This window comes from Haliotis rufescens, unplaced genomic scaffold (assembly GCF_023055435.1).
Source record: "Haliotis rufescens isolate VD_foot unplaced genomic scaffold, xgHalRufe1.0.p SCAF_2, whole genome shotgun sequence".
NCBI lineage: Eukaryota > Metazoa > Mollusca > Gastropoda > Lepetellida > Haliotidae > Haliotis > Haliotis rufescens.
The window spans coordinates 6,585,392-6,597,741 of NW_025963890.1; the positions used below are offsets into that span (position 1 = coordinate 6,585,392).

Sequence of the window (12,350 nt, forward strand, 5' to 3'; positions counted from 1 at the left end):
TCTTTAAATGCTTTCATTTGTAACTGTATCTTCTTCTTGTCTTTATAAGCTAAGGCTACAGGAAGACATGAAACGTTCATGGATAGCAACTTCTTCATTGTTTGTGTCTTGTCCTTCATCACATGATGAAAGGACGAGAAGTAGCCCTGAAATGATGTGATAAAGAACAAAGAAGTTGCTATCCAGAAACGCTTCATGTCTCCTTGTTCTCCTATCTAAATGTTGTAAGTCTACATACAGTCCTGTGTGAAGAGCCTATGTAACCTCTTACTATCCTGCCAAGTTTAAAGGCATAAATATACACTGTAACACTTTACACACCTAAACTTCTGCAATCCTGATTTTCCCTTTATGCTATGAACTCATACCATACACATTACCTATGGACTATTCTACTCTACACAGTGTATATTCACACCATACACTGCTATGTATTTTACACCCTGGCATAGTTAAACTTCTCTACATAGTGTATATTCACACCATACACTGATATATGTATTTTACACCCTGGCAGGTTTAACCTACTCTACATAGTGTATATTCACACCATACATCTATATGTAATTTACACCCTGGCAGGTTTAACCTACTCTACATAGTGTATATTCACACCATACACACATATATGTAATTTACACCCTGGCAGGTTTAACCTACTCTACATAGTGTATATTCACACCATACATCTATACGTAATTTACACCCTGGCAGAGTTAACCTACTCTACATAGTGTATATTCACACCATACACACATATATGTAATTTACACCCTGGCAGGTTTAACCTACTCTACATAGTGTATATTCACACCATACACTGATATATGTAATTTACACCCTGGCAGGTTTAACCTACTCTACATAGTGTATATTCACACCATACACACATATATGTAATTTACACCCTGGCAGGTTTAACCTTCTCTACATAGTGTATATTCACACCATACACACATATATGTAATTTACACCCTGGCAGGTTTAACCTACTCTACATAGTGTATATTCACACCATACACACATATATGTAATTTACACCCTGGCAGGTTTAACCTACTCTACATAGTGTATATTCACACCATACACACATATATGTAATTTACACCCTGGCAGGTTTAACCTACTCTACATAGTGTATATTCACACCATACACTGACTTGTATTTTACACCCTGGCAGGTTTAACCTACTCTACATAGTGTATATTCACACCATACACTGATATATGTAATTTACACCCTGGCAGGTTTAACCTTCTCTACATAGTGTATATTCACACCATACACACATATATGTAATTTACACCCTGGCAGGTTTAACCTACTCTACATAGTGTATATTCACACCATACACACATATATGTAATTTACACCCTGGCAGGTTTAACCTACTCTACATAGTGTATATTCACACCATACACTGATATATGTAATTTACACCCTGGCAGGTTTAACCTACTCTACATAGTGTATATTCACACCATACACACATATATGTAATTTACACCCTGGCAGGTTTAACCTACTCTACATAGTGTATATTCACACCATACACTGACTTGTATTTTACACCCTGGCAGGGTTAACCTACTCTACATAGTGTATATTCACACCATACACACATATATGTAATTTACACCCTGGCAGAGTTAACCTACTCTACATAGTGTATATTCACACCATACACTGATATATGTATTTTACACCCTGGCAGAGTTAACCTACTCTACATAGTGTATATTCACACCATACACTGATATATGTATTTTACACCCTGGCAGAGTTAACCTACTCTACATGGTGTATATTCACACCATACACTGATATATGTAATTTACACCCTGGCAGAGTTAACCTACTCTACATAGTGTATATTCACACCATACACTGATATATGTAATTTACACCCTGGCAGAGTTAACCTACTCTACATAGTGTATATTCACACCATACACTGATATATGTATTTTACACCCTGGCAGGTTTAACCTACTCTACATAGTGTATATTCACACCATACATCTATATGTAATTTACACCCTGGCAGGTTTAACCTACTCTACATAGTGTATATTCACACCATACACACATATATGTAATTTACACCCTGGCAGGTTTAACCTACTCTACATAGTGTATATTCACACCATACACACATATATGTAATTTACACCCTGGCAGGTTTAACCTACTCTACACAGTGTATATTCACACCATAAACTGATATATGTATTATACACCCTGGCAGGGTTAACCTACACTTCATTGCAAGGGAGGCATGAGGCTGACGTGTTCTTGAAGTTGTACATGCCCACAGCTTTCCTGTCAACTTTCATATCTCCGATACATCCAGTCATATTCCTTCGGCTTATGCCTGGAGGTGTCTGTAAAAATATGTTCATTGTCTGAATTATGACATTCTCATTACTGTAATATGTAATTTAGATTTTATAAATAAATTTCCATCGAAAAATATATTTTTTCTTCTTCTATCATATATGTTATACAGCTGGTTTTGTTTGTACAGCCAATGACATCATGAACATCAAACTATGCAAATGAGATACGGTGACATGCATCAACAAAGTCAGTAAGCTTCACCACCCGATTTCGTTAGTCCCTCTTACGACGAAACATGGGTTGCTGAAGGCCAATTCCAACCCAGATCTTCATGGAGCTATACAGTTGGTCAGGCTTTAGACACCATAGATTCACAAGGTGATACATATTCCTTGTCTTGTCGGTAAAATATTCCCAAATTAAACTTTCAAAATTAAGAACAGGTTGATAAGTAAAATAATTAGGATATAGTTTCTGTTCTTATTGAGGGTACTTACATCAAATTGGGCATCAACTCCCCCGAAGAAAACGTCTGACTCGAGATCCAGTTTGAGAACGGAGTGTCCCACTGGGGAAGTCCCACTGGCCTCCTTGGCGGTGGTCTCGGAGTCCTTCACATGATACACCTTCAGCAGCCCAATACGCCCGATCCTAGCAGCACCACAGAATACCATTAATACACAGAGGATACAACATATGTTATAGTTGGGATTGAACTTTCTAAGTAAAGTACAAATTTTAGTACATTTTTTAGTGGAGTCATACACGTGATTTGAACCCACAAAGAGTTTTCTCAAGAGTAAACAAATCACTGTTTGGGGGTCTATTGCTCTCAATATCTAACTTTAAGCTAACTATCATCAAATAGACAACAGATGCTGCTAAGACATATTATATTTAATAATGTTATTGCTTTCTGTGAGCAACTGAGGCAGATTTAATGCCTCTTTGGTGAACCCCAAGAGCCTTGGGAAGGTACCGACAAACCAAGGTTCATAATCAGGATGATCCTAACATTGCAACTGACATTCACAGGATCCTGCAGGATAAAGATAAGCAACTCTGTTGTGGCTAAGATCACTAGGGCAACTATGTCCCCTTATTGTTTTCAGCTGAACGTTTATGCCAGCTAATACAGACCAAAGACGTATATATATATATATATATATATATATATATATATATATATATATATATATAAGAATATGAGCTGGATGTTTAACGGTTACAGACAACATAAAACTAAAACTGAAGAATGTTTTACTGTGAGATGTTTTTACCTTTGTGCAATTACTCTGTACCACTTGTCTCCCTCGGGTGTGTCAGCCGGGGTCAGCTTGACCTCCACGTCATGGGTCACTGATCCTTGACCTCCACCATTGTCCCATGTGAACCGGATCCTGTTGTTGATTAGCTCCAATGCCAGGAACTCCTAGAATACATGGAGACATGACAAGGGGTAGTCTGTTATACAGACCCTGATACAAATATATCCAATACAGCCCATGCAAGTCTATAATGTTTGCCAAGTCTAGTGTACTGCAGTATCAATAGCTGAAAATGAAGAGAATCTCTGGGCTCCTTTTCATATATTTTTAGGATAATTTAACTGGTTTTTTTTGTAAAATATGTTCATTTCAGAGACTAGAGTGAGTGAGTGAGTGAGTATGGTTTTACTCCACATTTAGCAATATTCCAGCAATATGAAAGTGGGGGACACCAGAAATGGGCTTCACCATGTGGGGAATCGAACCTTGGTCTTCGGCGTGACGAGCGAACACTTTAACCATTAAGGTACCCTTCCACTCCTCAGAGACTAGATGTTAGTCTAGACAAGGGGGTCGGCTAGCGGTGAGAGTGTGATACTCTTTCAAAGTTGAGTATCAATCTGGAAATATCTTACTTCAGATGATTTCAATAGTGTCCGTGCCTACCTGTCGTGACTTCTGTATCAGGACAAGAAGCATGCTGTCCTGAGTCTTGTTCAGCTTGAAGCCGAAGCTGATGTCATTGGTGGCACCAGGCTGACTGATGGAACGGTACGATCGAACACAGCGCCCATCTCCCTTCATAGAAAGCTTCATCTGCAGGGCAATCAGATCACTTTCATCAGTTGTGGTCCACAGGTTTGCATCAACACATCCAACATGGCATAAACATTTTGCAAGCTTCCCCTTATCTGCACAATGGGTATCCATCAAAAGACTTAAACCTGACTTAATAGGTCATTCATAGTACGTTTCATTGATTGACAGCAAATAATTCTTGAGTAAGGAGTTAAGCAAACCTTTTCACAGACTATGACCTTGAGGATGACCTTAGACGTGACATGACATATCATTGTGTCAACAAAATTTCCCAGGGGTATGAAAGATGTACATGTCATATCACTGACAAGTATAAGCACTGCATGAGTTCAAAAACTTAATGCTGCATCAGCAATCAATTCCTCTTCATTTTTAAAGCATCCCTGTTATATCGGGCTCTTCAAAGAGTGAGTAGAATTTTTAGGCCATATCACAACATGCATGTACCCACACACTGTCCCTTGAAAATCAAGACAGCAGACTGATCCACTGACCAGGGTAATGATAATGTAGCACCATGAGTTTTCACTTGAGCGGAATGATACATTATAAATGGAATAATTATTATTATTATAAATGTGTGGAATCAAATCCCGGCAGTCATGTTGACGAGCCAATGCTTACACACCAGGCTACCCAAAAGCCCCTTATCAAACTGGGGCTCTCCCCTCTCCCACAAGACATCACAGCTGTATCCACTCACGTTGTTGGCGAGCTCCCTGGCCAGCCTGATCCGCTCCTGAAGCAGCAGGATGTTGCGGGAGACGTTGTTCTGCAGCATCTGGGACTGTATCGCTTGCTGCTGCACATTACCCATGATGCCCAGTATCTTGTTCTTGTTCTCCCGAGCCTTTTCCACTGAAACAAATCAGGGTCATCACACTAGGGACTAGAGTGAGTGAGATGGGTTTAACGCGGCTTTTAACAGTATTCCAGTTACCGTATTTGACGTAATAAGCGCCCAGGGCGCTCTCAAAATTAGAAATAGGGGGGCTCTTATTAGAATATTATTTTGGTGGAAAAAACAGAGTTGAATGATAAACTTCGTGGTTTATACTGACGGCCTGACTGTTTATATACGACAGATATATTTTTCCAGAATTTAATTGCCCATAATTAAGGGTGCATATAACACACGAGTGCGTATTATACACGAATAAATAAGTCTTGTGTACATTGATCAATCGGAAGGTGTGCTAATTGGGATTGTTCACTTGCCAATATATTAGCAAATATCGCCGTGGGCGCTTATTAGAGCGGGGCGCTGATTACGTCGAATACCGTATATCATGGCATGTCAGCTTAATGTGGGAGGAAAGCCCGAAGTGATACAGGTCTCAGACGTTTACTACTTCGGTGAAACCCACGAGCACGGGTATCGTGCTACAAACCTAGAAACATAATCGGGGCAAATCATAGGTTTCTGGCGCGCCCAAGAGACACAACTCTGCACAGCGTCGCCTTAGACGATTGGGCCAACTGTGCCCCACAAGGGACTAGATACATTTCATGTACTCTGGAGATGGGGCATGATGTTTGAAGCTATTTTGTACAGTATCACAAGACAAATTTGGAGGTTGTAGATGTTCACAACAAGCACAGGACCTGGTATGCATGGAACTGATAAACCAAGGATGGTAATCTTGGATTCAAACTCATAAGTGATTGACATTGGCTGAGGACACCAGATATATGCTTCACACATTGTTCCGTGATGATCACACTCATGACCTGTGGATCCTGTCACGTAAAGTGAAAGGATGAACTCCAGGAAGTGAGTGAGTGAGTGAGTGAGTGAGTGAGTGAGTGAGTGAGTGAGTGAGTGAGTGAGTGAGTGAGTGAGTGAGTGAGTGAGTGAGTGAGTGAGTGAGTGAGTGAGTGAGTGAGTGAGTGAGGTTTTATGCCGCTTTTAGCAATATTCCAGCAATATCACGGCAGGGGACACCAGAAATAGGCTTCACACATTATACCCATGTGGGGAATTGAACCCAGGTCTTCAGCGTGACGAGTGAATGCTTTAACCACTAGGCTACCCGTCCGCCCCGAGTAAAGCCTGTAGTGATGCAGGTGTTAGATGTTTACCACTTTGGTGAAACCCACGAGCATGGGTATGGTACTGAGGAACCTGGAGACATTATCAGTTAATTTGGAGACACAGACCACTGGGCCACCTGTGCCCACAGAAAACTATGATGTAGTCAGCAGTGTCACATCTACATCATCACAATCTGGCATGGTCAGGTCTGGGATGAACAAACCATGACTTGTGCAGGTTTACAAGAAGAGGATTCCTTGCCACTTACGTTGATTTGAAGCTTGCTGAATGAGGAACTGGGTGTTCTGATTCTGGAGATCCTCCATCTTGGGACGAAGTTTCTTCATCTTGTCCAAGAGTTTGTCCACCTTCCTGTTGGTACGACCGGCCTTGCGTTTTGCATCGTCCACAGTCTGGGTCAGCCTGCCCAGCTGGTCACGAAAACCTACAGTGAGGCAATCAACTTACAAAATGTGACTTTTTGAATTTGTTTCCAATGCCATTGGTCATAATACTGCAAATCATGAAAATAATGAGTGACCAAATTTATGTAAGTATTGACCCCTGGCCTAATATGCACCTGATATTAATGAGAGCAGCCCTACATTCGAACAAACTACTTTGCAAACAATAACAACTGTAGATATGCAGTTCAGATGGACTTATCAGTTTGATTGAGTAAAAATGTTTGCTTACTTCACAAACTTAACTTCTCCAATTTGACAAATGATGTAACTTCCATAAAATCAAAAGCAGGAAATTCCAAATTCAAATGAGATAGGTCACCGATAAAGATTGTACAGGTTCTACTTGCTGACAATTTCTGCAAATTGCACTGGAGTACCGTATTCAACGTAATAAGCGCCCAGGGCGCTCTCAAAATTAGAAATAGGGGGCGCTTATTAGAATATTATTTTGAGTTGAAAGATTGTAAATTTCGTTGTTTATGCCAACAGCCTGAAATGTTTACATACGAAAGATATATTTTTCAAGAATTTAATTGCCCATAATTAACACACGAGTGCGTATTACACACGAATAAATACGTCCTGTGTACATTGATCAATCGGAAGGGGTGCTGATTGGGATTGTTTACTAGCCAATATATTAGCAAATATCGCCGTGGGCGCTTATTACGTCGAATACGGTATATAGATTTGTTGTATGAAGTGGTTGGACAATGGCTCTGTACCTGAGGGCAGCCTGGCCATGTCTCTCTTCAACATGTCCAGCATTCTCCGAGTGTCCTCATGGACCTTCTGTACCCCATCCACATCCTTCTGGAGGAAGATCAGGTCAGCATCAAGGACGTCAACTCCATCCTTCTTCTCATCAGCCTGCTTCTTCAGAGCACGACTGCGGTTAATGGACTTCTCAACATCATAGCGAATCCTGTCCAAGTTTGCCTGAAGAAGACATATATTAGGTGGAGAATTATATGTTAAGCTACTGTCGGAAATGCTAGAAAAATGCTAAAAAACAAGGGCAAAAGTGAGTGTGGCTCACTAATACCCCCGACCCACCTAGTGTGTCAGTAGTTTCATAATTAAATAGCTAGGATAGGGTTAGGGTTTGAAAAATTCATAAAAAATGGAAAACTGATAAAAACAATTTTTTTCTTTTGACTGCACCCCTCCATATGACACAGATTATATGTACTAAGTTTGAGATGAATCCACTGAATAGTTTAAGAGAAATCGTGCGGGCAAAGTTTTCAGCGGACGGATGGACAGACGGACGGATGGAACCTTGGTATAACTATAACTATATTATAAAAAATTAGAAAATTTCTCAGACTGTTGCTATTGAAACATCGAGTAACTAACGATAACCTACCTGTGGTTTGAAGTATTTAATTCAAAAGGAGTCCTATCGACAATATTACAGGAGAAAAATCCAAACGAAAACAGTAAGTTCAGATCTATTTTAAGTCCAATGATGGCAGTCTAAAACAGACTATAGAAAAATATGCATGTGACTCCATTATAATGATAATAATGTAGTTTTCATGAACATAAAATCCACACAAAAATGCATTTGGGGAAACTTCCAGATGGGCATCTTCTAAAATAACAAAATTATGCTGCAGTTGTTTTGTCAACACTGTTCCCAACACCATTAACAATTATGTACAAAGTCTTTGACATTACCACTATGGTGCTGACAAACCTAGAACGATAATCTGGATGAACCCTGATTCGAACCCATGATCATAACAAGAGATTTCATATGACTGTGGGAGGGTGTTGTGACTTCTATTTATTGACACCTACTAGTCTGACGGCATCCCTTGCTTTGCTCAAGGCATCTTTGGCTGCCTCCTCTGCAGTCTCAATGGCCTTCACAATGTTCTCGTACACCTTCGCCGCCCTCAAGGCATCCTCCGCACTCACTCGTGTCTTGTTAAACAATCTAAAAATAAAAATAGATTTATTCATAAATATATACAAACATAATTTTTTTTACATATTTTCAGAATTTTGTCAAGTATTCTGCAAACAAATAAACAACAATATAATCAGTGAATTTACTCAATTATTACTTTCAGCCTGGTTGTGAGACTTTCTGACCAGTAATATTATATATACCGTATTCGACGTAATAAGTGCCCAGGGCGCTCTCAAAATTAGAAATAGGGGAATCTTATTAGAATATAATTTTGGTGAGAAAAAAAAAACAGTGGAAAGATCATAAATTTCATGGTTTATGCTGACAGCCTGAAATGATACAAAAGAAAAGTCTGTGCATATTATACACGACAGATATATTTTCCAGAATTTAATTGCCTATAATTAAGGGTGCATATAACACACAAATAAGTGTACATTGATCAATCAGAAGGGGTGGTAATTGGGATTGTTCACTAGCCAATATATAAGCAAATATCGCCGTGGGTGCTTATTAGAGGGGGGCACTTATTACGTTGAATACGGTAGCTATTTTACCATAACTGCCTAAACTAGCTGGCATTAAATTGAAAAGCAAGATACATTCTCGGCATAAGGGAAGTTGCAAAAATCGACAATATCTAAAAACTGATTTAATCGATTTGGAAAAGTTGCCACTGGAATACATCAAAGTCATTCTATATAAAAAAGAAACACCTGGTACAATCTAAACAGATCTTTTATATTTTTCACTGGTGGTTGAGGAACCAAGTGGTTAAACTCTTCATGCTGAAGGCCTGTTTCGATTCCCACATGGGCACAATGTGTGAACCCCAATCCTGTTGTCTCCCTCTGTGATATTACTAGAACATTGCTGAAAGTGGTGTAAAACCCAACTCACCTACTCACTGACATGTTGCACTCCCTATCCATATCAGTTAGGGACTGGCCATTTATTATAGGGGTGTGGGGTGTGGGTGTTGAGATTAAGGGGTGTCATGAAAAAGTGAGTAAACGCCAAAAATATATAACAACTATATGTGGGGTATGAAAAAATGATGTAGATCTTTTTTTTTAAATATAAAAAAATATATCTTAGAAAATTATTTTGGAACTGGTGATTAATTATGTGGGTGGGGGTGTCATAAAAAATTGTTTCATGTATTGTGGGGGGAGGGGTAGAGGGAAAAAAAGGTTACAGAAATTGTGAGAGTGTGTAAGCAAAATATGATACAGTTCCAAGGCCCCCCTCCACTCCACCCCCCACCCCACCCCCCCACACCCACACACACACACACACACCCACCTACCCACCCACACCCACACACCCACCCACACCCCATCCTATAACAAATCACCAGTCACATAAGGAAATGTCCAGAAGGATTAGAAGTAAAACCAAATAATCCACTTGGTGTGGCCCTCTCACTACACCGTGTCTCACCTGTCTAGTTCTGCGGCATATCTGGCCAGTCTCCGGGCATGATCCCAGGCCTGGTCCACCATACTCGTCACTCGGGGCACTGTCCGCTTCAGGTTCCCCACGATCTCTGTCAGACGGTCAGTTACAGCATCCAGAGTAGAGTGGCGATTTTGCAGAGTCTGGGTAGACAAGGTATAATTTCAGGTCAAGGGTTTGTTTGTTGTTTAGATGCAGCACTCAGCAATTTATTCCAGCTGATGGCGGCTGTAAATAATCAAGTCTGCACAAAATAATCCAGTGATCAGTATTTTTAGCAACATGCCACAACGTATGATGTAACTCAACCAAGTCACCGAGTCACTGTCTGACCACCTGATCCATTAAAAAATGGGTAAATGAATAATCCAAATTTACATTTAGGTTGTTTTTTGTTTTGCAACTTGTCACACTTGCAAAATTATTTTGTGATTACTCAGTGCATGAAAAACATAATAAAAAACGTATGATGCTCACTTTGGCCTAAATATTTTGCCAAAATTGCATTGTTTAGTTGATGAGTTGTAGTGTAGACCTTGTATAGAAAATATAGAGTTATGTCCCCTGCCATCAGCGCCCGACGTAATCAACATGTATGATGTCACCTTTCAAAAAACACATAATTATTCCCTCCTCTGATTTCTGACTGACAAAAAAGCTGTGATCCAACAAATAAAAAAATAATGGCCCAATACTGCAAAAATTCCAGTGCTCATCTAATCAATTTGATATAGTTAGTTTTCATAGTTAAAGGAAGGTAAATATTGTTTCACTAAGCCAGAAAAATTATTCTGTCCTACTGTAACTAGTTTAGACAGATTCAACAGTATAAAAACCATAGCAATGAGTGAACATACCCAGATATTTTCTTTAAGCCGATCCAGTAAGTCTCGGGCTTCGTCGATGTAGTAGTTACCATCTGCCACCAGGTTGCTGGTATCAGAACCCAGGTCTTCAATTTCATCATACTTTTCCTAAGGATCACAATCAGAACAAACCTGGAATTCACACTCATGTCCAGCGGATCCTGGCCTGGCTAAGCCAGACCTGCACGGGGCAACCCTGCATGCCCTCAGGCACTGAAGACATTGATAATATAACTGTTTGACCTAGAATCACTTTTATTGTGGACAAAAAGGTTCAATTCAAGCAGGCAATTTTACAATGATGGGAAAGCGGACAACCGCTCCTTCTCCTTGCTCACATTTTCACTTCTTCTTGTGACCATTCTCACTTCTTGGAAACACACACTGTCAGACACTCACATTTACTGTTTTCTTAATAAACATACAGTATCATTTGTACAGCCCTTGTATTGTGATACATCATAGGTACATTACACCACTAATTGATCAAAGAGAACAAAAGACAAGAAATTTAGATGTGAATAAATTCTTTAAACACTTCAATGTTTCCTTCATGCTGCAACACATTTTCGAACTAAGCGAACAAAAGACAAGAAATTTAGATGTGGATAAATTCTTTAAACACTTCAATGTTTCCTTCATGCTGCAACACATTTTCGGACTAAGCTGTCTCCAATGGACAAATTGAAAGGATGACATGAAGGTAGGTGAAACACAATCCACCAATGAAGGCCTCACCAGAATGTCCGCCAGCTTGGCACCAAGTCTAAGAGTCTCCTCCTGCAGGACCCTTCTGGCAACATCGCTAGCCTTCTGGGATTGATTCTTTAGGTCCTCCAGAGCGTCTGTCAGAACCTTCAGGTTCTTCTCCGTGTCTGTTGCATTGAAGTTCTTCCTCTTTAACCTGAGCACTCTTCTTAGTAACTTCTCTGCAAGCCTTGAAGAAGATTGTTACATGTGTTGTGATTATCAACTTCGTTCAAGGTCACTTGGATCAAATCATTCTGGAGGTTCATCACTCTACTACCAAGAGATCTAGAAAGTAGATGCTGACATCTAGAAAGTAGTTTGTCCCCAAGAGATCTAGAAAGTAGATGCTACAATCTAGATAGTAGTTTGTCTCCAAGAGATCTAGAAAGTAGTTTGTCCCCACGATATATCTAGAAAGTAGTTTG

At 39.8% G+C, this 12,350-nt stretch overlaps 1 protein-coding gene across 2 annotated transcripts in view; it reads right to left on the reverse strand.

Moving 5' to 3' along the window:
• LOC124147923 (laminin subunit alpha-2-like) overlaps positions 1–12,350 on the reverse strand; it is a 159,918-nt gene that overhangs the window by 19,674 nt on the left and 127,894 nt on the right. For both annotated transcript variants that reach the window (XM_048399547.1, XM_048399546.1), the window contains exons 37-47: positions 11,914–12,112; positions 11,167–11,283; positions 10,295–10,452; positions 8,737–8,875; positions 7,656–7,869; positions 6,732–6,908; positions 5,132–5,286; positions 4,276–4,425; positions 3,622–3,773; positions 2,839–2,992; positions 2,261–2,385 (exon numbers count right to left, since the gene is read on the reverse strand). In XM_048399547.1, the coding sequence (XP_048255504.1) occupies positions 2,261–2,385; positions 2,839–2,992; positions 3,622–3,773; positions 4,276–4,425; positions 5,132–5,286; positions 6,732–6,908; positions 7,656–7,869; positions 8,737–8,875; positions 10,295–10,452; positions 11,167–11,283; positions 11,914–12,112 (1,740 nt within the window). The remainder of the gene's footprint in view (positions 1–2,260; positions 2,386–2,838; positions 2,993–3,621; positions 3,774–4,275; positions 4,426–5,131; positions 5,287–6,731; positions 6,909–7,655; positions 7,870–8,736; positions 8,876–10,294; positions 10,453–11,166; positions 11,284–11,913; positions 12,113–12,350) is intronic.